This window comes from Schistocerca gregaria, chromosome 5 (genome assembly GCF_023897955.1).
Source record: "Schistocerca gregaria isolate iqSchGreg1 chromosome 5, iqSchGreg1.2, whole genome shotgun sequence".
In the NCBI taxonomy this organism is placed as follows: domain Eukaryota; kingdom Metazoa; phylum Arthropoda; class Insecta; order Orthoptera; family Acrididae; genus Schistocerca; species Schistocerca gregaria.
Genome location: NC_064924.1, coordinates 128,709,764 through 128,737,177, shown reverse-complemented (window position 1 = coordinate 128,737,177; position 27,414 = coordinate 128,709,764). Strand labels below are relative to the sequence as shown.

General features: G+C 39.8%; 1 protein-coding gene across 1 annotated transcript in view; it reads right to left on the bottom strand.

Annotated features, from left to right (window-relative positions):
• Positions 1-27,414, bottom strand: part of LOC126273258 (dynein intermediate chain 2, ciliary-like) — a 225,725-nt gene that overhangs the window by 11,752 nt on the left and 186,559 nt on the right. The window contains exons 6-7 of the mRNA XM_049976803.1: positions 24,455-24,632; positions 15,151-15,379 (exon numbers count right to left, since the gene is read on the bottom strand). Coding sequence (XP_049832760.1) covers positions 15,151-15,379; positions 24,455-24,632 — 407 coding nt within the window. The remainder of the gene's footprint in view (positions 1-15,150; positions 15,380-24,454; positions 24,633-27,414) is intronic.

Below are 27,414 nucleotides of genomic sequence, written 5' to 3'. Positions count from 1 at the left end.
CCAGCAATAGTATTGCCTCTGCTGCCCACAGAAACAGCCGTAATGCTGCTGGTATTTCCTGAATGCTGCTGAAGTCACTCAAATGCCCTGGTTGATATTCTCAGATACAAACATGTGTGATTCACTCAGTGCTGATCTGTGCCACTCTGCTCCACATCACTTGGCTTGTAGTGCCAATATAGTCACACACATTGAGTGGCACTGGTTTTTTTTGCCAACATTTCTCTACTCGGTGTACTGAGCCGCTCTGGTTGTTCAGCACTGCTCCACTATAAATGGATCCTAAGCCATACCATTTTAGTTTTCCTAGCAGAATGCTATGCCCTATACCATCAAAGGTGTTGGTAAGATTACAGAAAATGCCAACAGCAATCAAGTTCATGAGATTGTGCATTGCCTTCTAAGTAAGCATTTACAGAAATCAAACTGAGTTGTTGTTATGAGGTTATTATCAGTATGGTGACTCAGTATTCTGTTGTAAATGACTTTTCAAACATTTTTGAGTATACTGGAAGAAGCATCTATAATTAGAGGTCAGTTGCATATCTCCACTTTTGAATATTGGTGTTAGTATTGCTAGAAAATACACCTTGACTTGACTGAATGCACAGGGATGTGCCATCAAGTCAGAACAATATTTGAGTATTGTTTGAACAATATTTGAGTACTTTAGGTGAGATGTTATTATTGCCAAAGAGTTACTGCTTTTTAGTGGTCTAATGATTTTTGTGCTCTCTCTAACAAATGAGTTGGCAAATGTGATATCTGATGGTGGGCTATTTATAGCCTGTCTAAGTAAGTTTATTAAATCTGTTTCAGTTGATAATTTATGTTTTCTCTCATCAGCTTCTGTTAGGAAGAATTTATTGGAAACATTTAATCAAAATATCATCAGTCTTATTGATACTCACATCTGGAAGTTCACTATCATTTACCTTGCTCAATTTATTCAGTTCAGGCCTAATAATGCTCCAAATTACCCGAGCCTTGTTCTTTAAACTTTTAATTTTTCTGCATAGAACATGGTTTTAGCCTTTTAATGGCAGACTGAAGAACTTTTTTTAGTACCTCTTTTAACAGAGTTTAAATCTCATACAAAACTAATCCTTTATATTAAACTTGTTTAGCACCCACTGCTTTGCTCGTGTAGACTGTATGGTCTGCACAGACTTTTTTTTTCTTTAATTGAATTTTATGTTGTTCACAAATTGCAACACTTTCTAAATTTTTCAAGCTAATTGTGGCAAGGGTCTTTTTCAAATGTACTTCTGACCAAAAATCGATTCTGGTAGCTAGGGTCCATAGATTTTGTTAATCATGTGTTTTGCATACTTGTTGTGGTATTTCCAGTCTTTCATTCCCTAACATATATTTCTTTTTATGTAACTGAGAAGTATCCAGTGGTCTAGCCATGTTGGTAATACCGATTCCCAGCAGAACACCAAAATCAAACAATGGCTAGTATTTTGATGGGTGACCATCTGGGGAAAACCAGGTGCTGTTGGTCTTCAGGACACACAAGTCAATAAAGTGGTGTCTAACTGAAAGTCTTGCACCATGTTTGGTTGGATTGTTTGGGGGAAGAGACCAAACAGCGAGGTCATCAGTCTCATTGGACTAGGGAAGGATGGGGAAGGAACCATCCCAGCATTTGCCTGGAGCGATTTAGGGAAATCACGGAAAACCTAAATCAGGATGGCCGGATGCGGGATTGAACCATTATCCTCCCGAATGCGAGTCCAGAGTGCTAACTACTGCGCCACCTCGCTCGGTCCTTGCACCAGGTCATGGTGCTACATGACACTTTTTTAGTGAGAAGTTAAATACTAATTCTCAATTTTCATAGATTTAGCTTAAATTTTTTTTATATATATAATGAAATATTTTCTTAAAAAGTTTCATCCCCTATTTCACCCACTTAGTGGTTGAACTTCTAAAAACAATGAAATGCATATATTTTCATTTCTAACAGGGGAGGCAAATACAAATTTTCATAGATTTAGCTTTGAAAATGCTTTCATAATGAAATAATCCCATAAAACTTTTCATCTGCATTTTACTCCCTTAGGGAGTTGAATTTCCAGAAATAGTGAAATACTTTTTTTTTTAAATTTCAAACTGAGAAGTCTACTAAAGAAAACTTTCACCCACTCTTTCATCACCTTAGTGGTTGAATCCCCAAAAATGCTGAAACACTTATTTTTTAATTTCTGACTGAGAAATCAAATACCAATTTTTGTAGGTATAGCTTCAAAACTGCCTTAATAGTGACATTTTTCAAAAAGCCTTTCATCCATTATTTCATAATTAATAAATTGTGATCTGAGACTACATCTGCTCCTAGGTATGCCTTACAATTCAGTATCTGATTTTGGAATCTCTGTCTGAACATGGTGATGCAATAATCCAGCTCGAATCTTTCTCTATGCTTTTTCCAAGCATACATCCTTCTCTTGTGATTTCTGAACAGGGTATTTGCTGCTCTTCTTTTTCTTCTTCTTCCTGGCCTTATTACTTACTTCATGGGGTCAGCATGCTATTTCAGGTTTGGCATGAAGGAATAAACTGCCATTTGATTGAATATTACTGTTATTCTTCTGTAATGCCTAGATTTTGGCTTTTATGCCATTACTGAGTGCAATGCTAAAAGTTATTAGGTCATTAACATGGGAGGACAATGCTAAACGTTATTAGACCATTAACATGTCTAATCTGGTAAACTGGTTACTTGTATGCCTTTGCTGTTATTGTCACCCCCTTTGTGTCAGATTGCATCAATGAAGTTTTTCAAGACGCACTGTACTGGAACTGCTATTCCTGTTTCTACAGATCCCTTCCATGACAAGGCATGCCACAGTGGACCAAAGACATTGCAAAAGTCATTCAGGATTACCAAAGAGCTTTGCAGTGTATCAAGTGACATATTTCACAAACCAGCCAATCACTTTGAAGTGACTTGATGTTGAGGCTCACTGTTTAATTAAATGCAGTGAGAAGGAATGCTGGGAGCACTACATCTCTTCCCTGGGAATGTATGCTCCTTCATCCTAGGTGTGGACCAAGTTCCATATTCTTCTGGCCCACCAAAGATCCACAACTGTACCATTCATCCTTCAGAATGGTCTCTGTACCAATGTGGTGGCTCTTGCTGCACACTTTGCAACCCACTCTGCAATGGCATTGGTGTTCTCTTCTTACATGACTGACTTGAAGACACCCCCTCTCCTTAGTTTCTCAGCATGCTGAATTATATAAAGAACCTTTCACTGATTGGGAATTGCTTCAGGCTCTAGCCTCATTTTGCAAAATGGTCCCTGGCCCTGATTCCATTCATAGTTAGATGGTACAATACCTGATTTATGCTCAATGGCTACCTCTCCTCAGAGTCTTCAAGTGTATTTGCTTCTATGGTGTCTTGCCTTCACAATGGCAATGTAGTATCATCATTCCAACCCTTAAGCCGGTCAAAAACCCAAATCCATTATTGACAGTTACCATGGTACCATCCAGAGATCACGATACCACATCAAAGTTGGCAATGCAAATTAATACCACAGACATTAGCAAGGGCTTTCTGCAATCCATGATGACATATGGGAGGCAATCCAAAAGGCCATGCCTCCCTCTCAGGAACAGCAGCAGCCTCACACTGAGGTTAATATAGTTTTGAGCCTGCAAGAGCTTAGCCCCAGGTTGAGAGCTCGGCTACAGCAGTTAACATTATTGGCTAGGACCAACGAGTAGTTAAAGTTTCAAATGAACTTGTAGTATTGTTAATGTTGTACTTTTTACCACAAGAGAACAGTTTGTTAATTAGTGCATCAGGTGATACTTGGCTAATCCATGACAGTTGTAATCATCCAGTACTCCTGTAGCAAAGAAGTGTGTCAAAGTTAAGAAAATATTTTATTCATTTATGTAATAAAGTGAACTAATGTCTTCTAGTTTGATTTTCCACCTCACTGAGCAATCAAAGAACCCACAACTGTGCCGGGTTGAAAACAGTTTCTCCAGATCACACAAATGGTGATGATGATCAGTGTTTAACTAGCTCACAATCCACACCAGCTACCTACCTGTTGTGCACATCCTTAAAAATTTTCTTGCTCTGCTTTGTGTCAGACATAATTGTGTATCTACTACATTTTAACATGTCTAGGCCGCCACAGTAAATGTTTCTAATTGAACTTCCACTGTTTCAGGCACAGCAGATAGAAACCTCCTGCTCACTCTCAGCCAAGCAACCTCACTATTCAGTAAACAAGCAGCACTGTCACTGGAAGCTGCTCCAAAATTTTGCCCCATACAGTAGCCAGATGAAGAATGATCCAACTACAGGGTGCAATTAGAGGCACATTTTGCTGATTACAAAATAACAGGTATGGAGCACAATGCTTACTTTTTTTCCACATTGGTCCTAAAGTGTCTTGCCCCTGTATTAAACTGTGGAGAAACTGTTCCTGAGACAGTTGAGTACGATGACCATGTGAATTTGCATAACGAATGTTATGGCAGTCAAATCTGTGTAGCAGCTACATGGTTTAAAGTTGTTCATCTGAAGCAGCAGCTTGCTCAGACAGTTAAACAGTAGATTGAGGAACTCAGAGATCTCAGCAGACATTGCAAGTTTAAGTGTTCATGTAGAATTAACTAAAGCAATGTAAAATTTCCTGGCAGATTAAAATTGTATGCTGGACCGAGACTCGAACTCAGGACCTTTGCCCAAGTTCAAGTCTCGGTCCGGCACACAGTTTTAATCTGCCAGGAAGTTTCATATCAGCGCACACTCCGCTGCAGAGTGGAAATCTCATTCTGGTTAAAGCGATGTAATTTTGCCTGATTGCAGAATGTATCTGGCACATGCAATCTTCCTGCAATTCTAAAAATGCCTGACCTTGATTTAAAAACAGTACCATCTATTGCAGAACCTCAAACACATGTGGACTCGGCAAAGGTTGATTTTGAGGATCATGTATTTCTTCTGTTTACAGGGCTCCGGACACTCAGTCTCATGTACAGAATAGTGTTCAAGTAATAAAGAATAGTGCTCAGATAAATAACAAGAACAGTAAAAGTAAAAATTTTGAGTCTTGTAGAACACAGAGTGTGTTAAAAAACTCTGGGAGAAAACTATGTACTCAGTGTTTTTCGAGGCATGGTCAGAAAAATTATCTGTGCTGTAATGGAAGTCGCTTTTAATGTAGACATGAAGGTTACATTCAAACTGTATGTTCATGTCACAAGCCAAGCAGGTGCAACAGCTGCTTCAGGGGAGCACATTGTGACTGCAACTATGTTTGTTGCCAACAGATGTATGCAGTACGGACTATGCCATTTGCTCAGGTGAGAGCTGAATCAAGTACTTCCACACCATGAAAAGCTTCTGCTGCAATATGCTGGTGGGTGAAGGTCACGGTTAAAGCAGGCTCAGACATGGTAATTGGATGTCTCTATAGGCCCCCGGGCTCAGCAGCTGTTGTGGCTCAGCACCTGAAGAATAATTTGGAAAATATTTCGAGTAGATTTCCCCACCATGTTATAGTTCTGGGTGGAGATTTTAATTTGCCGGATATAGACTGGGAGACTCAAACGTTCATAATGGGTGGCAGGGACAAAGAATCCAGTGAAATATTTTTAAGTGCTTTATCTGAAAACTACCTTGAGCAGTTAAACAGAAAACCGACTCGTGGCGATAATATATTAGACCTTCTGGTGACAAACAGACCCGAACTATTTGAATCAGTTAATGCAGAACAGGGAATCAGCGATCATAAAGCGGTTACTGCGTCGATGATTTCAGCCGTAAATAGAAATATTAAAAAAGGTAGGAAGATTTTTCTGTTTAGCAAAAGTGACAAAAAGCAGATTACAGAGTACCTGACGGCTCAACACAAAAGTTTTGTCTCAAGTGCAGATAGTGTTGAGGATCAGTGGACAAAGTTCAAAACCATGGTACAATATGCGTTAGATGAGTATGTGCCAAGCAAGATCGTAAGAGATGGAAAAGAGCCACCGTGGTACAACAACCGAGTTAGAAAACTGCTGCGGAAGCAAAGGGAACTTCACAGCAAACATAAACATAGCCAAAGCCTTGCAGACAAACAAAAATTACGCGAAGCGAAATGTAGTGTGAGGAGGGCTATGCGAGAGGCTTTCAATGAATTCGAAAGTAACGTTCTATGTACTGACTTGGCAGAAAATCCTAAGAAATTTTGGTCCTATGTCAAAGCGGTAGGTGGATCAAAACAAAATGTCCAGACACTCTGTGACCAAAATGGTACTGAAACAGAGGATGACAGACTAAAGGCCGAATTACTAAATGTCTTCTTCCAAAGCTGTTTCACAGAGGAAGACTGCACTGTGCTTCCTTCTCTAGATTGTCGCACAGTTGACAAAATGGTAGATATCGAAGTAGACGACAGAGGGATAGAGAAACAATTAAAATCGCTCAAAAGAGGAAAGGCCGCTGGTCCTGATTGGATACCAGTTCGATTTTACACAGAGTACGCGAAGGAACTTGCCCCCCTTCTTGCAGCGGTGTACCGTAGGTCTCTAGAAGAGCGAAGCATTCCAAAGGATTGGAAAAGGGCACAGGTCATCCCCGTTCTCAAGAAGGGACGTCGAACAGATGTGCAGAACTATAGACCTATATCTCTAACGTCGATCAGTTGTAGAATTTTGGAACACGTATTATGTTCGAGTATAATGTCTTTTCTGGAGACTAGAAATCTACTCTGTAGGAATCAGCATGGGTTTCGAAAAAGACGATCGTGTGAAACCCAGCTCGCGCTATTCGTCCACGAGACTCAGAGGGCCTTAGACACGGGTTCACAGGTAGATGCCGTGTTTCTTGACTTCCGCAAGGCGTTTGACACAGTTCCCCATAGTCGTTTAATGAACAAAGTAAGAGCATACGGACTATCAGATCAATTGTGTGATTGGATTGAGGAGTTCCTAGATAACAGAACGCAGCACGTCATTCTCAATGGAGAGAAGTCTTCCGAAGTAAGAGTGATTTCAGGTGTGCCGCAGGGGAGTGTCATAGGACCGTTGCTATTCACATTATACATAAATGACCTGGTGGATGACATCGGAAGTTCACTGAGGCTTTTTGCAGATGATGCTGTGGTGTATCGAGAGGTTGCAACAATGGAAAATTGTACTGAAATGCAGGAGGATCTGCAGCGAATTGACGCATGGTGCACGGAATGGCAATTGAATCTCAATGTAGCGAAGTGTAATGTGATGCGAATACATAGAAAGATAGGTCCCTTATCATTTAGCTACAAAATAGCAGGTCAGCAACTGGAAGCAGTTAATTCCATAAATTATCTGGGAGTACGCATTAGGAGTGATTTAAAATGGAATGATCATATAAAGTTGATCGTCGGTAAAGCAGATGCCAGACTGAGATTCATTGGAAGAATCCTAAGGAAATGCAATCCGACAACAAAGGAAGTAGGTTACAGTACGCTTGTTCGCCCAATGCTTGAATACTGCTCAGCAGTGTGGGATCCGCACCAGGTAGGGTTGATAGAAGAGATAGAGAAGATCCAACGGAGAGCAGCGCGCTTCGTTACAGGATCATTTAGTAATTGCGAAAGCGTTACGGAGATGATAGATAAACTCCAGTGGAAGACTCTGCAGGAGAGACGCTCAGTAGCTCGGTACGGGCTTTTGTTGAAGTTTCAAGAACATACCTTCACCGAAGAGTCAAGCAGTATATTGCTCCCTCCTACGTATATCTCGTGAAGAGACCATGAGGATAAAATCAGAGAGATTAGAGCCCACACAGAAGCATACCGACAATCCTTCTTTCCACGTACAATACGAGACTGGAATAGAAGGGAGAACCGATAGAGGTACTCAGGGTACCCTCCGCCACACACCGTCAGGTGGCTTGCGGAGTACGGATGTAGATGTAGATGTAGATGTAGATGTAGATTATGCTCATTTACATGTGGAATGAAAGAGAATTAAGTTACTCTTGGGCACTAATGCTTCTGTTTTCCTGATAAAAGAAAAAAAAAAACACTTCTGCCCAAATTGGTAGCCCACCGCTACGGCATTTACTTCTATTTTGTCTGCCAACATGGATAAGAAATTCCAGTCCTTGATGTGTTTAGTTTTGCAGCAACTTTCCAGGGAATGAGAAAGTGCCTTTCTTTTCTTGTACTCAATCCTAAAAACAGTGCAAACATGTTTGCTTTAGATCCTATTAGTTTGTGCATTTAGAACAATGAGTTACAAATCGGCATTTTTGTGCCTCATACTAACATTTCTGGTATGTAATAAGTATAAAGAACTATCTGAAACAGGTATACAAAAGCAAAAGACTCTGAAGCACAAATCATTGTGAAGAACAACATGATTTTTTAATGCATGGCCTGTCCCCTGTGCATTACATAAGCAAGTTGCTCAGGAATTACAAAGATGCCAAGACAGCAGGGTTATGCAGCCCATTTCTGCAAGCCAATAGGCATCACCCTTGTTCATTCTGATGAAGTCTTCAGGTGGTTTACATTTGTGAACATACTTTAAGGCAACCGTAAACCCACAACAGTAGTGGACTCTTTTCCTCTTCCACGTCTAGAGGAATTGATGGCCAGACTGGAACACGACAAATACTTTTCAAAGATAGATTTGCAAGAGGCATATTTATAGTTACCACTGGCAAACAGTTCAAGCAATACTTTGCGATACACAATCATTTAGGTTTTTTTCAGTTTCAAAGACAAGTGATTGGAAGTAGTCCACCTCTTGTAATTTTTCAGTCATTCCTGGAACAGTTAACAGCAAAAGCTAGACACTATTATGGTTGAGGGTTGTATGCCTGAAGAAAATTTAGAAAATTTAGACCACTTGTTTCATGTACTTTCCACAACTGGCTTAAAGTGCAACTAGGGCAAGTGCTCCTTCTTCCATGAAAAATTGAACTATTTAGGTCACATAATCAAAATATCATCAGTCTTACTGCTTCCAACTACATCGCACTTGGCTGTGATTAGGGATATGCCAGCATCCTGGAACATTAAGAAGCTTCAACCAGTCATGGGGAAGCTCACCTATCATATAAAATGTATTCCTAATGCTGCACAAATTGCTGCTCCATGCAAAAGACCGTGCTACTAAAATGTTCCTTCTTGTGGTCCTAAAAATGCCACAATACATTTCTGCAATGGAAAGATGCACTATTGAGTCATAGATGTCTGATTAACTTTGACCCAGCTACACCTGTCATGTTAGCTGTAGATGCATCTTCTTATGGGATTGGAGCAGTGCTCTCCCATAACAGTACTCTTTCTGACAGACCTATTGCTTTCACCTCAAAAACTGTTAAATCTTAACTATAGTTAGCATGAAAAAGAGGTGCTCATCATTATCTATGGTGTTACAAAATTCCACCAGCATTTCTATGGTCAGAAGTTACATTTGCTAAAATATCATCAACCTTTGATGGTCTTGTTCAATCTTGCCAAACCTGTCCCTCCTCAGACAGCACAAGAATCGCAATTATCAGCATGAGTTGTTGTACAGGCCCACTTTCCAACATTCAACAGCTGACATATTGTCTCAGTTACCGGTTGGTACCAACACTAGTGTTTGGTTCATTGAGGAATCATGTTGCACATGTATGAGTATTTCAGCGTTTCTGACTAAGAATGTTTGTCTGCAGGCCCAGAATGTCACCGGAGACCTCATCTGCAGTTGTAGCTGTCGCTCTGTCTATCATGTCTGCCACCTTCCCCTGTGATGCCCACAGAGATTGATGCCTTTCTGCCGCTGACATCACTGGCATCTGCACATGCCCAGCTGCCCAAACCGATATCCATGGTGAACTGTCCCCAGAAGTCCATTAGCCCACTCCAGAAGATCCCTTGTTATCCAACTCACCACAGCATCTGTGTCTCTGGATGCAGATGTGCACTCTGCATCTAGTTTTTTGGCTGATGTTCCCAGACTGATGTATAAAGAGATGTGGGCAGGGAGGCACCGGCAACCACAGGTACCCTACCTGCCTCCTCATCTGCACCTGTATTCAGTCCCACTTAGACTGTGGTTGCCAGGTTCATGACTTGCTGTCTCCTTTGGTTTTGAAACTGTAGGATACAGTCCATCATCATAGAGTTTGACTAGCCATGTTGCCTTCTGGATCAGTCCCTGTGGATAGTCCCCTTGCCAAAGCAGGGATCTTTCCTCTTTTGTTTTAGGCAGTACCAACTCTTGCTCACTTATGCAATCACCATTCAAAAATTTCCTGATCATCCAGCATATCCTATTATTTTTGCATACAAGAAGCTTGACCCCTGACTCTCACCCATCAGTGGGTACCAGTTGGAATGTGCCCTCCCAGGACCTCTGCCTCTCCTCCTTAGAATGTACTTCCAGAGCTTTCACATATAGCCCACAAGGCTTGGTACCCAGGCCAGAAATTAAGACTGATCTATCTCAAGGACCTACAGTCTCAGACACCCCCATAACCATTCAGTATATGTTCCTTTCTGTTCTTCAGGTGTATCAGAATGCTACCATGTTTGACACTGAGAGCTCTAAAGCCACGTTACATGTTTACATTTCCTATCCATCTGAAACACCATTTGTTTTTATGCAGGAGCTTATAGCCAATAACAGAGCCCTTCATTTTATTAAACAGCCCTCCCTTGACCATGTTTTAATATGTAGTGACTCAATGAGCAGTCTCCAGGCTACTGAATGATGTTATAATGGTCACATTATGATATCTTCTATTCATGCTCTTCTCCCTGAACTTAATAATACTGCCTGCTCAGTTGTCTTTCTCTTGGTCTCAAGTCATGTTGGTATCCTAGGGCTGATCATTTGGCTAAAAATGTGATTAATCATGTGCTATTTGCTCTGATTATCCCAGGTGTGGATTTGCATGTGCAACTAAGACCTCTGCTCAATTAGAGATGGATCATCATCTGTTGGATTACTGTTAATAAACTTTGCAACTATCAAGGAGGCTACAGCTGCATGGCATTCTTTCTTCTGTTCTTCCCAAAAGGAATGTATCAGTGTATGTTGCATCCGCACTGGTTGTACCAGACTGACCCATAGTTTTATTTTACATAATATGCCACTCCCACTTGTGGTTGTGGACCCTCGCTGACAGTTGCTCATAATCCTGGTGGAATGCCCCATCCTGGCTCTCCACTGCTTTGCTGTTTTCTCTATGGCAATAGTTTTTATTCTCAGATATAACATTTCAAACTATCTGCACGGTGTGGGCAAGAGTGAGGTGGCAGGGTGGTTCGAGTTGTGGATGTCTCTTGCCACATACTGGGTCAGGATGGCCCTTGACCCTGCCTTCTTTGCCTGTTGCCTCTGTCATCCCTCCTGCTTTTTGTTTCCATTGCTTTTTGGAGGTTTATACTGCACCCTACTTTATGTTTTCGGAGTAATATTCTGTTGATTAGAGAGTCATAGGCCTTTAAATGTGAATTTATCACAGAATGCTTTAAGTACTGTGGACTGCAAGAATAACCAACACCAAAGTACTGGAACAAATGAACAAAGAGCGAGAAATGTTGACAGTGCTTAAAAGAAGAAAAACTACGTCCCTTGGACATATAGTAAGAACACTAAATATTTGCTTCTGCAGTTAATAACAGAAGGAAAGATTGAAGGAAAAAGAAGACAAGGGTGAAGAAGTACATCCCGGTTGGACAAAAAAAGCAATGGACAGGACTACGAAGTGTAGACCAGCTATTACATACAGCGGTTCACAGAAGAAAGATGCAACATGTGGTCGCCAACATCCATTAATGGATAAGCAGCAGCAGCAGAAGAAGAAGCTCCTCCCCTTTCATGCGTTTCCTGAGGTAAATCAGGGATGGCACAGCTCTGGAAGGGCCCGCCACCTCGAATGCAAAACTACAGGGAACACCCATATGGAGACTTCACTATCTCTCTCATCTTGTCATATTATTGATGGTCCAAGTGATGCCCATTACATTTTTAGCCTTATCTGTTTTATTTTTCTTGATCCCTTGACTAGAAGGCATTCTTTACACTGTAGCTGTCTTTATCCTTAGTGAGGTTGGTGGGGTCAGATGGGAGTTAGTCTGTGTCCTGGTCTGCTCTAACCTACATACCCCAATCAAATCCATATAATTTTACTCCTCTATAAATTGTTTTTTCAGCGCTGTCATCAATACTGCAGCTGGCTGGAGTGGCCGAGCAGTTCTAGGTGCTTCAGTCTGGAACCACGTGACTGCTACGGTTGCAGTTTCAAATCCTGCCTTGGGCATGGATGTGTGTGATGTCCTTAGGTTAGTTAGGTTTAAGTAGTTCTAAGTTCTAGGGGACTGATGACCTCAGATGTTAAGCCCCATAGTGCTCAGAGCCATTTAAACCATTTGAACCATCAATACTGCCTTCAGTACCTTGCTTTTACCACTCCTACTATTTTCCTCATCTGAACACATTCTTGGTGGAGGTACTACCTCCAGGTGAATGAACCCTTGGCCAAGGAGTTGATGACTTTACTGTTTAGTCCCCTAAAACCAATCAACCTCTAATGTTAGAATGAAGACTGTTCAAGTAATTCTTAAGTCATCTGATCAGAATAATTTAATAATATGATTTACCCAACATGGCCATCTGTATTACAGTAGGTAGTTTTGCCCGAAAACAGTATGTCAAAGGCTGTTTGACTCTTGATCTTAACAGGGAATTTCAGTGACACAAATAATGAAAAACTGGACATCAACAATTCTAGATGTCCATGATCAGTAGTATCTGATAGAAAATAAGATTACAATCTTCAGAAAGAGTGACTCCAGTTAAGTCTGGATAACCTTATGGCAACTGTCTCTGACTGTTTTACATAGTGTAAGATATTACCAATTGGTAATCTGCAAATTTTCAATACGCTTAACTTGTCTTTCCTGATCCACTACTGTGGCAAGGAATTCGAAGATTTATTCAACATAACATTCAGTAACCTGAAAATCTTGGAATGTAACCCCATTTTTACATATGTAGCCATCCCCCCACTATTGTTACTGGTTGTAGAGTAGCAGAACATTAGCTAGTTTCTATCAAGATGTCTCCAGGTAATGTCAAATTTCCATGTCGTGCTCCGATAAACACAAGTCTGCTGAAGTTCTATATGCTCTTTTGTTTTTCTCTGTGAATGTTATTGAAGTTCATGAGTTTTATGAATCAGGCTTTTGATACATTTAAAGAAGAAACTAAATTATTATCTATTAATGGAAAATCCAGGATGGAATGTAACAATATTATGAGAAGGAAAGTTGTTACTCACCACATAGCGGAGATGCTGAATTGCAGCTAGGCACAACAAAAATACTCTCACAATTAAAGCTTTCAGCCATTAAGGCCTTTGTCAACAAAACACACACACACATACACACACACACACACACACACACACACACACACACACACATAAACGCAACTCACACACACGACTGCAGTCTCAGCCAACTGAAACCACACTGTGAGCAGCAGATATTCCTTAGTTTACATCTGAGATGCTTGGCATGACTGTCTCAATGCAGTATCACGTGCTGCTGGTAATGCTCTTTTATGAGATAGGTAACTGGGTGTCAGCACCTCTGGAGAAGTTCTGCACACTCACAGGTATGAAAAAAGGCAATGTCTGCCAAAGGTCTAGAGAAAATAATTATGAAATTCAAAAAGATAGGTTCTTTTGAAATGCCATGTGGCAGAGGGAGAAAAGCAATTGATCCAGGGTCAGTAGATGATGTGAAGGAGGGGTCAAGCATCAGTGTGAAAACCTGCAGTGTGTGATGTCTGTGAGCATGGTGCACAAAATTCTATAAAACATCCTCCATTGCTATCCATACAAAATTACTCTTGTTCAGGAGTTGCTTCCTGCTGACCTGTCAATAAGACAAATGTTTGCTCAAGACTTTATAGCTTGCATGGAAATGGACAATAAACGGCCATGGAAAATTCTTTGGACATATGAAGACACAGAACTGCAGAATACGGGCAACAGAAAGTCCGCTTCCACATCAGTTGGTACTGCTTCATTCTGCGAAGGTAAGTGTGTGCTTTACAGTATCATTAATTGTAGGGCCGTATTTTTTCAAGGAGATGGATCCTGTGGGTCCTGTTAACTGTACCATCACTGGTAAAGACTATGAGAGTCTTTTGCATACCAAAGTCATTCCAACTCAACAGTGTCGATATGTGGGTAGGATCATTTTTATGCAAGGTTACATATCTTGCAGCATTGCACAACTAGTGAGGCAGCTGCTGCAGACGCTTTTTGAAAATTCTAGAATTGTCAGCCATAATTTCCCTACAGCTGGCCATCCTGATCACCTGATCTTAATCAATGTGACTCCTGGCTGTGAGATTTTCTGAAAGATGGTATGTTCAAAGCTTTGATTACAAACATAGCTGAATTGAAGGTATGCATTGTGCAACAAATTCTGAACATGAGCCCTTGGGATATTCCAATCTGTTGGGGAACATGCTGTTTCTCGATTTCAACTTGTGGCAGAAAACAGTGGACAGCATACTGAACATGTCTTGTGCCAGTCTCATGACAATTAAAAACCAATTTCTTTGCTGCTTTTTATGTGGTTTTGGCTTCAGGGCACTTACAAAACTAATGCCAGTGTGGCTTTTTATGTCATTTTTGGCCTCAGGACAGATAAAAACTAATTTTTCCCATATGATGTGGCAGGACCTTGCCAAGGTGGGTGGGCTTACGTAACTAATAGTGCAACAACCATTGAATGCCAAACTTGTGAAGTCATGGACATTACACAGTACAGTTGGTTTAATGTGCAACCTGCATCATATCAGTCATATTGCAATTCATCTGTCATTTGTAGCTGAAACCATTTATGTTATGATGCTTGCAATGCCATCTAGTGGGAAAATTTTCATTAAGTTTTTTCCCCACAAAGCTTCCTCCTTCTTAAAATATATTCTGTTCAAACGTGATGTCATTCTGTGCAGCGGCTCTTGTTTTTACAGTGTTTTGAAGCTGGAACTTTAATTATAAACAGTCTGTATATCTTTTTGGTATATGTATACAGCTTAAGAGAAAAGGGAAACAACTGAATTATAATAAAAAGAGAGAAAAGAAAGTAATCTTGCATAACTAGAATAGTGGTATCCTACCTTCTTTTGTCTTCCCATATCTTAACTGTCCAGTCAGCACTACAAGAGACAAATATGTCAGAGTTGTATTTGTTGTAATGAATTCTGTACACTGCCATGTTATGTGCATTGTATGTCATCAAGTATGAAGCAGTATACATAGTGCTGCACTTGTATATATGTCCTTCTTCAGTTCCAACTAAAAATACTTGTTTTTCTTTTGGGTGAAAAACCATTGTAGTGCCAGATCCTAAAACAAAAAAGTGCATCTATATTACTAAATGAGTAATTCAACACATGGTGCATGCCTCTGTAGCACGTTGTCTATTGAATGGATTGCAGGGGCAATACAAATTTTAGTTTTACTACCAGTTTTTAAAATGTTGTCACAACCTACTCATTAAGTGGCACCAACATTAAAGATTTAACAGAGTAAGACATGTTTTACCATTAGAAATTGTGTGTATGTCTCAGGCAGTGTCACTTATCACACACAAATTATATTCATCCAGTATTTGAGAGTGAGCACTTTAGCAACGTCCAACAAACTTTACACATATTTTCAAAGCTTATGAAACTCTTGCTTACACCTCTCACTGATATTCACATAGAATGATGATATGATAAAAGTTTACCTCTTACAACATTTTCAGTATTCACTCAGTAAAACTTCAGCATAAAACATGATATTTTAATTTATTACTTCTTTACTAATGACTCCATTCACTACACTATCTGCACACACTATTCACATATAACACTAAATGCACTTGCAAAATTACATCATTATATGACACATAGTTCAGTAGATATGATATCATAAACATTGAGTTTTTTTGGTGGGGGGGGGGGGGGGGGATTACCCAGCCTTTACTTAGCCATTGTTTGATAATGACAGTGCTTAGTGACTTCCAAATGACCTTAAACATAATTCCAAACATTTTCTAAGCTTTTACTTGTTTAACTGCTTAACAGCAAATATTTCACGCATTAACTAATTTTTAAGGTGATCACTTCATTGGAATTGTTTTATAAATGAGAGTTTGATTCTATAAAGAATTGGAGGCAAGAGGTTTACTGATTATGATCTAAAATGACAAATAATTTTGCCCCATATTGGACACATAATATCTGTGATACACTTCCAAATGTATAAAATGTGATTTGTCCGGTAGTGGTGTGGATCCGCTTGGAGTGTTTAAATGCCTTAGAAACTCAAATTCAGTGATACTGAATATACTTTTTGAGGGGTTAATGATAAAGCTGGCCTCTCTTAGATGCTGAAAGATGGTCATTAGGTGGTGATGGTGGAGTTCGGACAACTTCAAATAGACCAAGAGTACCTTAATATGGAGTGATGAATGTTATTTTTCCTTCTGCTATTGTAATTATGAACATGATTGTTCCTTTTGAACTATTGTGGATTATTTACAACAAACTTAATGAGGGAATAAATATGCTCTGAAGCATTAGCCAGAAAGCTGAACTCCTCAAACAGATGCCTACAAGATGATCATGGGTGAGCAGCACATATAATTCTTACAGTACATTTTTGAGCAAGTAAGGGTCTCTTTCTTAAAGATGAGTTACCCTAGAACATTATTCTGTATGTCATTATTGAACGACAATGTGCAAAATATCTCAACTTATTGATTTGTCACCCAACCCCTCACCTACCTCCAAGATTGTAAATGACATTAAGCACAAATGTGGCTGAATTAAATTGTTTTAGGAGTTCCAAAATGTGCTTTTCCCAAGTTTAATTCTCATCAATATGGACACCTAAGCATTCTGAAGTTTCCAACTTGTTTATTATTTCATCACCATGTGTTTCACTTATCACTAGTGTAGTAGCCATAGATGTACAGAACTGAATATGTTCTGTCTTTTTAAAATTTAGGGTGACGCCACTCACAGAAAACCAGTCAATGAACATTCTTTACCATCTGATCTGTTTCTGTATGTATGCTTGGATTGATTACAATACTAGTTTCATCCAAAAGAAGAAAAAATTCTGCTTGTAGTACATTCAATGGAAGATCGTTTACATATGTGAAGAACAATAGTGGACCTCACAATGAGCCTTGGGAAACCTCATGATTGATTTCTCCCCAGTCAGAATTCTGTCCCCAGATGATGTTGGTTAAATTACTAAGTACAGCTTTCTGCACTCTCTTTGTTAGATAATACCACAATAAGCCTTGTACAATGCCATCCAGAAAGTTGCCATACCTGGGCAGCATTCCAAAGGCCAAATGTCACACACAAGCTCTCAAAAAGCCCAAGGGGCATGATAATTGCCATTTATTTGATGGCTTCAGGTGCCAAAGGAATCTGCATGAATGCCTTCAGGTAAACAATTTTGCTAAATATAACTGAGCCTGCCAAGGTATGGTTAAAATCCTGCAGGTGTGGTACCGGATATCAGTCACATAACATTCCTGCATTTGAGGCACAATAGTCTCTGCTCAGTTGCTACAAGTTCTCTTTCTTGGGGACTAATTGCAAGACAAAGGACCATGGGCTATGTAATGGTTGAACACTGCCCTGTCACAACATGGCCTCAAACTCAGCCTTTGCTACGGCAAGTCATTCAGGTGTGAGTCAACATGGACAGCATGAGGTGTCTCGCCAGGTGTAGTCACAGTGTGGTGAACTGTCAAATGTTTGATGCTCTTCAGTACACCATGCGGGTAAGTGAGCTCTGTTTATTTGCCCAGTATGTCTGAATACAGTCTGAGGCACTTCACTGGTTTACACTGAAGAAAGCAAATGGCCATCCTGTTGTTATTGTGGTCTTCAGTACTGAGGCTGGTTAGATTCAGCTCTCCATGCTACTCTATCCTGTGCAAGCTTCTTCATCACCCAGTACCTACTGCAGCCAACATCCTTCTGAATCTGCTTGGTGTATTCATCTCTTGGTCTCCTTCTACAATTTTTGCCCTCCACGCTGCCCTCCAATACTAAATTGGTGATCCCTCAATGTCTCAGGACATGTCCTACCAACTAATCCCTTCTTCTAGTCAAGTTGTGCCACAAACTCATCTTCTCCCCAATTCTATTCAATACCTCCTTATTAGTTATGTGATCTGCCCATCTAATCTTCAGCATTCTTCTGTAGCACCACATTTCGAAAGCTTCTATTCTCTTCTTGTCTAAACTATTTATCATCCACGTTTCACTTCGATACATGGCTACACTCCATACAAATACTTTAAGAAACAACTTCCTGAGATTTAAATCTATACTCAATGTTAATGGCCATCCTACTATCTTCAAATTCAATGTTGAATCAATCAGTTGAGCATTTGCGATATCTGCTAGTAAGTTATAATGGATGAAGAAAACTGCACCCAAGACTGACTTGTTGATGTCAGCTGCAGTGAATGTATATGCATTTGTGTGGCACAGTGAGAGTTCAAAATTTCATAGATGTGTGCTGTAAATGTATTTATTCTGCACAAAAGAGTAAATGAACAACTGACAAAAATGAAATCTCATTGCAATGACTGTTAACTGCCCATCCAGTAAGGTGTTTGCACAATAGTCCCACTCAAACACTGTTGTGGAGGGTATACACTGATCAGTGACAAGTGCATTGACCAATCACATGACCGCAGGAGAACATTGGACACATGTTCAGAATGAGACAAATTTTCTTCATGATCGTGGGGCTTGTACAGGGTGCCGCAGCATTCATAGCGTAATTTGACTTGCATAGTACAATGATGTACTGCAGGAGTGCGCGCCAACTCTTGCTGCATTCGTGTACTTATGAGCAACAATTTTGAGTGTGACAGTGATATGGAGCAGTGGAGTGCACAGCATTGTGCCTTTGCTGTTGAAAGTTATTTCAAGAATAATGACTCTGTTATTGCTACCCAGCGTCTATTTCAGCAACATTTCAACTTGGGACATCATGGGTAAGTTCCAGATGGATGGACCGTTGTGAGGTGGGTACGTGCATCTCGAACAACAGGTTCTGTTTGTGGCAAAGTGGGAAGAAATGAAAGAACTGTGCGGACACCAGAAGCCATGGAAAATGTTCATGCTGCACTACTCAAAAGGATCTGCTCATCATCATGTGCAAACTGTGCATATGTCCGATCACTCATTCAGGAGAATATTGCATGAAGATCTCCATTTTCAACCATATAAGCTACAGACTGTTCAGGAAATCAGGCCTCATGACTAGGTTTCACACAAGACATTCTGCTTAACCATGTGTGATCTCCTTCGCCAAAATTCACAAATGTTGCACACCATCCTGCCATGTTCCCATTTACTAGTAACTGCAATCATCCTAGCTACTTTCATATCCATAACCTCACCCTTATTGGCACTCAATCCATTTATGTCTCTTTCCCACTGACATTACTTTCGTTTTGGAGATGCAAAACTTCATACCATAGCCTTTACATTTCTGATCTAGCTCTGAGATATTACTTTGCAAACTTTTGATCGAATCTGCCATCACAACTAAGTCATCCGCATATGCGAGACAGCTTATTTTGTGTTCACATATCTTAAACTCACCCAGCCAGTCTATTGTTTTCAACATATGAGTAATTTCCCCTTTTCATGACATTTCCTGGCCGCCTCACTCACCTCACCTTTCATCATCATCATCATCATTTATGACTGACTATGCCCTCCAGTGTTCAGTCTGGAGCATAGTCCCCATTATAAAATTCCTCCATGATCCCCTATTCAGTGCTAACATGGGTGCCTCTTCTAATGTTAAGCCTATTACTTCAAAATCATTCTTAACCAAATCCAGGTACCTTCTTCTTGGTTTACTCCGACTCCTCCTACCCTCCACTGCTGAACCCATGAGTCTCTTGGGTAATCTTGCTTCTCCCATGCGTGTAACATGACCCCACCATCTAAGCCTGTTCGCCCTAACTGCTACATCTACAGAGTTCATTTCCAGTTTTTCTTTGATTTCCTCATTGTGGACACCCTCCTGCCATGTTACAATCTACTAGTACCTGCAATCATCCCAGCTACTTTCATATCCATAACCTCACCCTTACTGATAAGGTAAACTGAATCCATCCAGCTTTTGCACCCATGCAACAAAGTTGGTCGAAAGATCGGACGGTGCACAGATAACTTGGTACTGACTTCCTTCTTGCAGAAGAGAGTAGATCATAGCTGAGTGCTCACTGCATTAGCTTTGCTACACCTCACTTCCAGTTCTTTCACTATGTTGCCATCTTGTGAGAATATGCATCATAAGTACTTGAAACTGTCCACATGTTCTTTGTTCCTCCTATTTGGCACTCAATCCGTTATGTCTCTTTCCCACTGACATTACTTTCGTTTTGGAGATGCTAATCTTCATACCATAGCCCTTACATTTCTGATCTAGCTCTGAGATATTACTTTGCAAACTTTCATTCGAATCTGCCATCACAACTAAGTCATCCGCATATGTGAAACAGCTTATTTTGTGTTCACATATCTTAAACTCACCCAGCCAGTCTATTGTTTTCAACATATGATCCATAAATAATATGAATAACAGTGGAGACAGGTTTCACCCTTGTCTTACCCCTGAAACTACTCTGAACCATGAACTCAATTTACCGTCAACTCTAACTGCTGCCTATCTATGTAAAGACCTTTAATTGCTTACAAAAGTTTGCCTCCTACTCCATAATCTCGTAGAACAGACAATAACTTCCTCCTAGGGATCTGGTCATATGCCTTTTCTAGAGCTATAAAGCATAGATACAATTCCCTGTTCCACTCGTAACACTTCTCCATTATTTGCCATAAGCTGGTCCTGACAACCTCTAAGAGGCCTAAACCCACACTGATTTTCATCCAATTTGTCCTCACCTTTCATGTGCAGACTTTTTCCTTTGGGGCTACCTGAAGGAAGTAGTGTTCCAAACATTTTGTGCCACCATTCCTGAGATAAAGGATTGCATAAGAACTGCCATCAGCAATGTCCCAGGGAAAACGTTACACCAAGTTATGGAAAGCTTCCAACGCCACCTAGATAAACATGTTGTACAGAAAGGGCATCGTTTGACAGGAGTCATATTCAAATAGTAATCCACACAATGGACAATGACTTACACATCAGTAAATGGCATACCTTTAACTATTAATTGACATAAGAGGTAATAAATAAATTACAGTTTGTGCCTGATAGTGTGTTTTTAATATCCTACTATGAACGCTGCTGCACCATGTATTTCACAGCCAAAGCAAACAAAGAGTGTCAAACTTCTGTATGTGTTGGTGGGGGGATCACGTTAATCTCGACCCATGGTCCATGGACTGCAGTTGTAACACTGGAAATATGTGTTTGTACTGTATGGCTGTTCAGTTTGCACTGCTGTTGCTTTTGCTGACCTGCACCTGTGTATGCCACATGTTGCCAGAATTTTGCCTATCAATAAGTAAGCACATCTATGGACAACTGACACATCTAACTTGAGCCGGCAATGTGCAGCTCTGGTCAGTTCACATTTTTGTAGCATGGCTGCCACAATACCACATAATGATACAGGCCTAAAAAATACTGAATAAATTTTATACTGAATGAAAATTTAATAAAAAATACTCATATGCACAAATGTACAAGATATTTAAATGTCTGCTAAATGGGAAAGAGTTATCCTTGAACAGTAAATAAAACCACTCAGGCTACATATATAACAGATTAAAGAGAATCTTCATTATTCTTCTAATGTTTTAATAAAACTACAAATACAGACAGTATACTATGTTTTGTTGTTATACCATCCCAGATTTTCCATTTTTTGGTACAATGTTTTTAGTGTTTCAAACTAAGTAAATTATTGTTGTCTACATTCTGGAGAAAGTTATTGTTCCAAGCTCAGTCATAAAAACATAATCAAATATTCAGAGACACAATAGCAACATCACATTTCAAGGCTAGAATATTGTTTTAATTCCATGTATGTTTAAGACTTAGTCAGTTTTATTTGATGATTTTCAAGTATACAAGAATAGGAAAAGAAGGGAGTCACAAAATTACTGACCAATATCCCTAACTTCTCTTTGCTGCAGAATGCAGAATCCTTGAACACATTCTCAGTTTGAGTATAATAAACTCTCTTGAGACCAAGAAGCTTATATGCATGAATCAACATGGTTTTTAGGAAGCACAGCTCGTGTGAAACTCAGTTTGCCCTTTTCTCACATGATATATGGAGAACTATGGATGATGGGCAACTGGCAGCCTCCACATTTTTAGATTTCCAAAATGCATTTGACATGGTGCCCCATTGCAGACTGGTTATCATGACAACCAACAAGCTGTCTGTCCACATGAAAAGCCACCAACAAACTGTGGCCAAAAAACAAGTGCAGCACCCTGTTGCTGAACACGCTGCCGAAAATGATATCCCTCATCTCAATGACTGCTTCACAACCTGTGCCATATGGATCCTTCCCACCAACACCCGCTTTTCTGAATTACACAGGTGGGAACTTTCCCTGCAATACATCCTACATTCCCGTAACCCTCCTGGCCTCAACCTTCGTTAGTCACTGTCCTCACTCCTCCAGCCCCCTCCCTGTTCCCATTCCAGCACTACACAGCCATCATTTCACCACCACACTCAGTCTTTGAATTTATTCTTTTTATTTCTCTCCTTTCCACTACTTACCCCCCACCCCTCCATACCTTCTCTCCTGCCCTCCATCTAAACTGCAACACTTCACTGACCGCCACTCCCACCATACTACCCTCCCCCTACCCACCCCAGCCACTCCCATCATGCACTAGAGCTGCTGCTTGCAGTGTGGTTTCAGCTCTCTGAGACTGCAGACATGTGCGCAAGTTGCATTTGCATGAGTGTGTGTGTGTGTATGTGTTTCTACTGCTGACAAAGGCCTTAATGGCCAAAAGCTATAATTGTGTGAATCTTTTTGTTGTGCCTATCGTGACTCAGCATCTCTGCTATATGGTGAGTATAAACTTTCCTTCTTTGGATTGTTAAATTCCATCCTGGATTTTCCTGTGTTTGATATACAAATATGGGATTTTTTAGGCCGCCTACACAAATTAAAGAGATATTGCATCATGTCTCTCATGACTCATATATTATAATGTTCTATGTGAATGTGTCAGAAGCTTTGTGGGACAGTCTATTCAAACCATTTTCCAGTGCTGTACACAACAACAGCACATTAAGTACAGGAATTTAGAAAAACCTGCTACTGCTTAACGTAGCCTTATGTCAACAATTTCGACAGATAAATGAGAATCACAATGAGTAATGCATGTAAGCAGGTACTTTACATTGAATGGCTGCATATCAGTATGTTTCATATTATACATAATGATGTAAAGAAAGATACTTTGAATGAAGTTTCATCATGGTCCGTAATATAATCTCTCATCACACAGAAATTTTCCATTGTTTGATCTGTGAGATTCTGCTACTTCTTCAACAATAAGCTGCTCTCCCAATGAGGAAAATGGTGATTATTTTTGCAAGCTTAGATTTTTGTAAGAATTAACCAGGCACCTAGAAATGACAGAGAGGCACCATAGCCACAGCGGTCCACAACCCCACAATGACTACCTGCACTCCACTTCACCCCTCCACCGCCCCACACTGAACCCAGGGTTATTGTGTGGTTCGGCCCCCGGTGGACCCTCTCAGGGAACATCTCGCACCAGATAAGTGTAACCCATATGTTTGCGTGGTGTACGCGTACATGGAGAACTTGTTTGCGCAGCAATCGCCGACATAGTGTAACCGAGGTAGAATAAGGGGAACCAGCCCACATTCACCGAGGCAGATAGAAAACTGCCTAAAAACCATCCACAAACTGGCCGGTTCACCAGACCTTGACACAGGCACTCCTTCCCGCCCGGAAAGCTGTGCGTTGGACCGCACGGCCTACTGGGCGCGCACCTGAACTTAACTTGACATGATCTCATTGGAGATGGTATATCTTTGCCATCCTCAGACCTATGAATGTACATATCCAGCCAATTATTGGGGGGCCTGCAGTTCAACATGTACCTCAAACCATGGTCAGTCTTGACATTTTCTCAATTGAAAAATTGTTGTCAGAGGTGAAAGAACTGACAAGTGACAAAAAAAGATCATTTTACACTTAATGAGCAAATCCAAGCATGCATTAGTTCCTTCCATAAGCATATTGTACAGCACACAAGTTCTTCCTGTCTTCCACTCATAAACAGATTATAACTAATACCTACTGATGGTACTAAATTATGCAGTTCCACTGCACACAATTTCTACCCACAATTGTCCATTACTTCATTAATATGTAAATGTAGTATGCACAAAAAGTCTCCACTCACCTACTAAACTGACTGTAGTACCATATGGTCCTGGAACTGGATCTCTGGCAAGGGTCAGTGTGAGTACAATAGCCTTGGCCAATCCTTCCAGTCCAATAATCCACTTTCGTACAGTACCATCTTCAGAAACTGAGAAGAAGCTCATTTCTCCATCTGGCAAATCTGGGACCCACAGAACCTAGTTTGTTGCAGGAGGAAAAGTTTGTGTTGTAGTGTGACAGAAAAAGGGAAGCTTTATCATTTGAGGCTGTTGCAAAGAATTCTTGTAAAGTTTTACAATTTCTTTTTCTCAAAATAGTTTTCACTGCGCTCATGTTAAATATGATTTGGTCATACCATAATGAACAATTTGAAAATTATTTTATTGCTTTATTGGAGACATGAGATATTTTGCATAAAACATAAATACTAGTTAAAAGTAAACACACTGCAGATTTTTGTATTACTTCATGCACATTAATGAAATGTTAATCACAGATAAATGTTTAGACTTTTTTTTACCCATTCTCTATGACAAGTGCTTCAACAGTGATAAAAATGGAAAACCAAGTACAGAGTTTATTCATATCATTGATGACAGTTTCTCGGGTCTCCAGCCGGGTGGTAGCGTTGTTATCTTGCCAGAAGATGGGTAGTATGACACTTCCCAAAACGTCACAAGATATCAACGTTACCACCCGGCTGGAGACCCGAGAAACATTCATTGATAGTTTATGCTGGGAAAGCCTACAGTCACACATTCATATCATGTCTCATAATGCTCCAGATTGTTCATGCCTTGTACTGGTAATTTTTAATTTTATATCCTGCAGCATGTTGTTTTGCCACTTCTATGGAATCCAATAGAGAACAGAGTATCACATTACCAAGTGATACAACAGGAATAAGACTAAATTCAGAGTCAGAAAACATCTAATATGGTGTGCCACAAGGTTCATCCTTATGCCACTCCTGTTCTTGGCCTACATACATAATTCACCTGAAACACTGTAGGATTCTGCAAAAACTGCAATGTTCACTGAAGATGGAAATATATTGATAAAGGGCTCAAACACATAAACAACAGACATAACCAGGAGAATAATGGAATGGGCTTACAAATGAATGACCTCCTTCAAAATCTTGTATAAGGGCCTTCCAAAAACAAATAAAATCAATTTATAGGTATAGTGGTAGAGATCACTATGTACACACTGGCTAAGGCTCAGTAAGTGAAATTCCTACACAACAGACATCAGTCTGTGTTTAATAAAATAAACAGCTCAGTTATGCTTTCTTTGCCCTTGGAAATCTCTCTCATTTTTTCACCTGTGTACAGGATTGATAGTGTATTTGACCAAGTTCTGTCCTATGGTATAATCATCTGGAACACTGCAGCTGAAAAAAGTATTTACTCTGCAGAAGTGTGTAATAAGAATACTGTCAAAAGTTGATAACCAAATGAGTTCCAAAAGCTTTTTCTCTGACTTACACTTACATCTGACATATATTTCCTAATGGTATTTGTAGTTAGTAACTAGAGTGAGTATAGGATGAACTCATCAATTCACAACCACAACATTAAAAGTAGAAATAATTTCCACATAGAACATGCATCCCACCACTAGGGTTCAAAATGAAATTTTATATTCTGTTGCAAAGCCTATACCAGTTACCAGTGGATGTTTGGCAGAAACTTGAAAATCCCCAAATATTTAATAACAAGGTAAAAAAATACCTCGTTAGCCACTCTTTCAGAAATTTATCAGCATACTTGGAATCAAGACCATAAACTGCATGTAACTCCATTATTTACATTAAATAAATGCATTTTTGCATGTATATAGACAGCTGATAATGATCTGCATAAAGTAAAATAAATGCTCTGTTTTAAATATTGGACAAAAACAGTAGCTGAGTAGAGTAGGATGACGGGCAGCTGCATTTTACCAAAGTAGTTGTTTTTCTCATTGTATAATGTAGATGTAACTACCACACTTATCAGTTTGAGAAGATTAACACTAATCATGATTTGTTGTTATAATATTTCACAACTATAGCCAGCAGTGGTAGCTTCTGCCTATTAATGCATAATTTAACTTGTTCCAAATCTCTGAAGGATTTCCTTCATGATAAAATTTAGCATACACAATGGGTGAATGAAGGAATGATTCAGTGGTTACTGTATATCACAATCACAGTTGTTTTTTTTTCAGAAAGAATTTGGATCAAATAACTATTGGAAAGTTCTTCTTCTTTTGGCACTAAGGCTCTTGATGGGCCTTTGCCTCCTCAACAATTTTCCTCCATACATCTCCGTTCTCTGCTTTTTCCTTCCATATTCAGATCTCGATTTTGGTAAGGTCAGTAAACACATTGTCCAGCTATCTAACTCTTGGTCAGCCCTTCCTTCTGGTGAAATAAAATTCATTTGGGTATCTTGTCAACTGTCATCACCTCCATTTGTCCTACCCAGCGTATTCTTTGAGATTTAAAAAAAATTCACCTTATCTTTCTCTTGTATAAGCCCTTGTATTTCATGGTTCTACCATTTGAATGACCTTAGGTTGTTCATATCTGCTTCTGTCACTGTCCACATTTCTGACCTATACGTGACAACATGTTGACAATGTAGTAGTACAATCTTCACTTGGTTGTTCTTGTAATTAGAGAATTCTTGAATACTTGTAAGTTTGCATAACATGTTAAGTTTCCCACTTGTATCCTTTCTCATACATTCTCTCATATTATTATCACTGGTTAGGAGGATGCCTAAATAATGGAAGCAGGTAACAGATCTAAAACATTATTAAAGGCCTTGCCTTAAAATTGGGTATTACTATGTATTTGGTCTTATTTTCATTTACCAATTTTTGCTTCTTCAGCTTCCATTATTTCACACATTTCTTTAGAGATTTGTACATCTCTTGCCACAATTGCAGTAACATCTGCATATGCATATATTCCACTTGATTTCATAA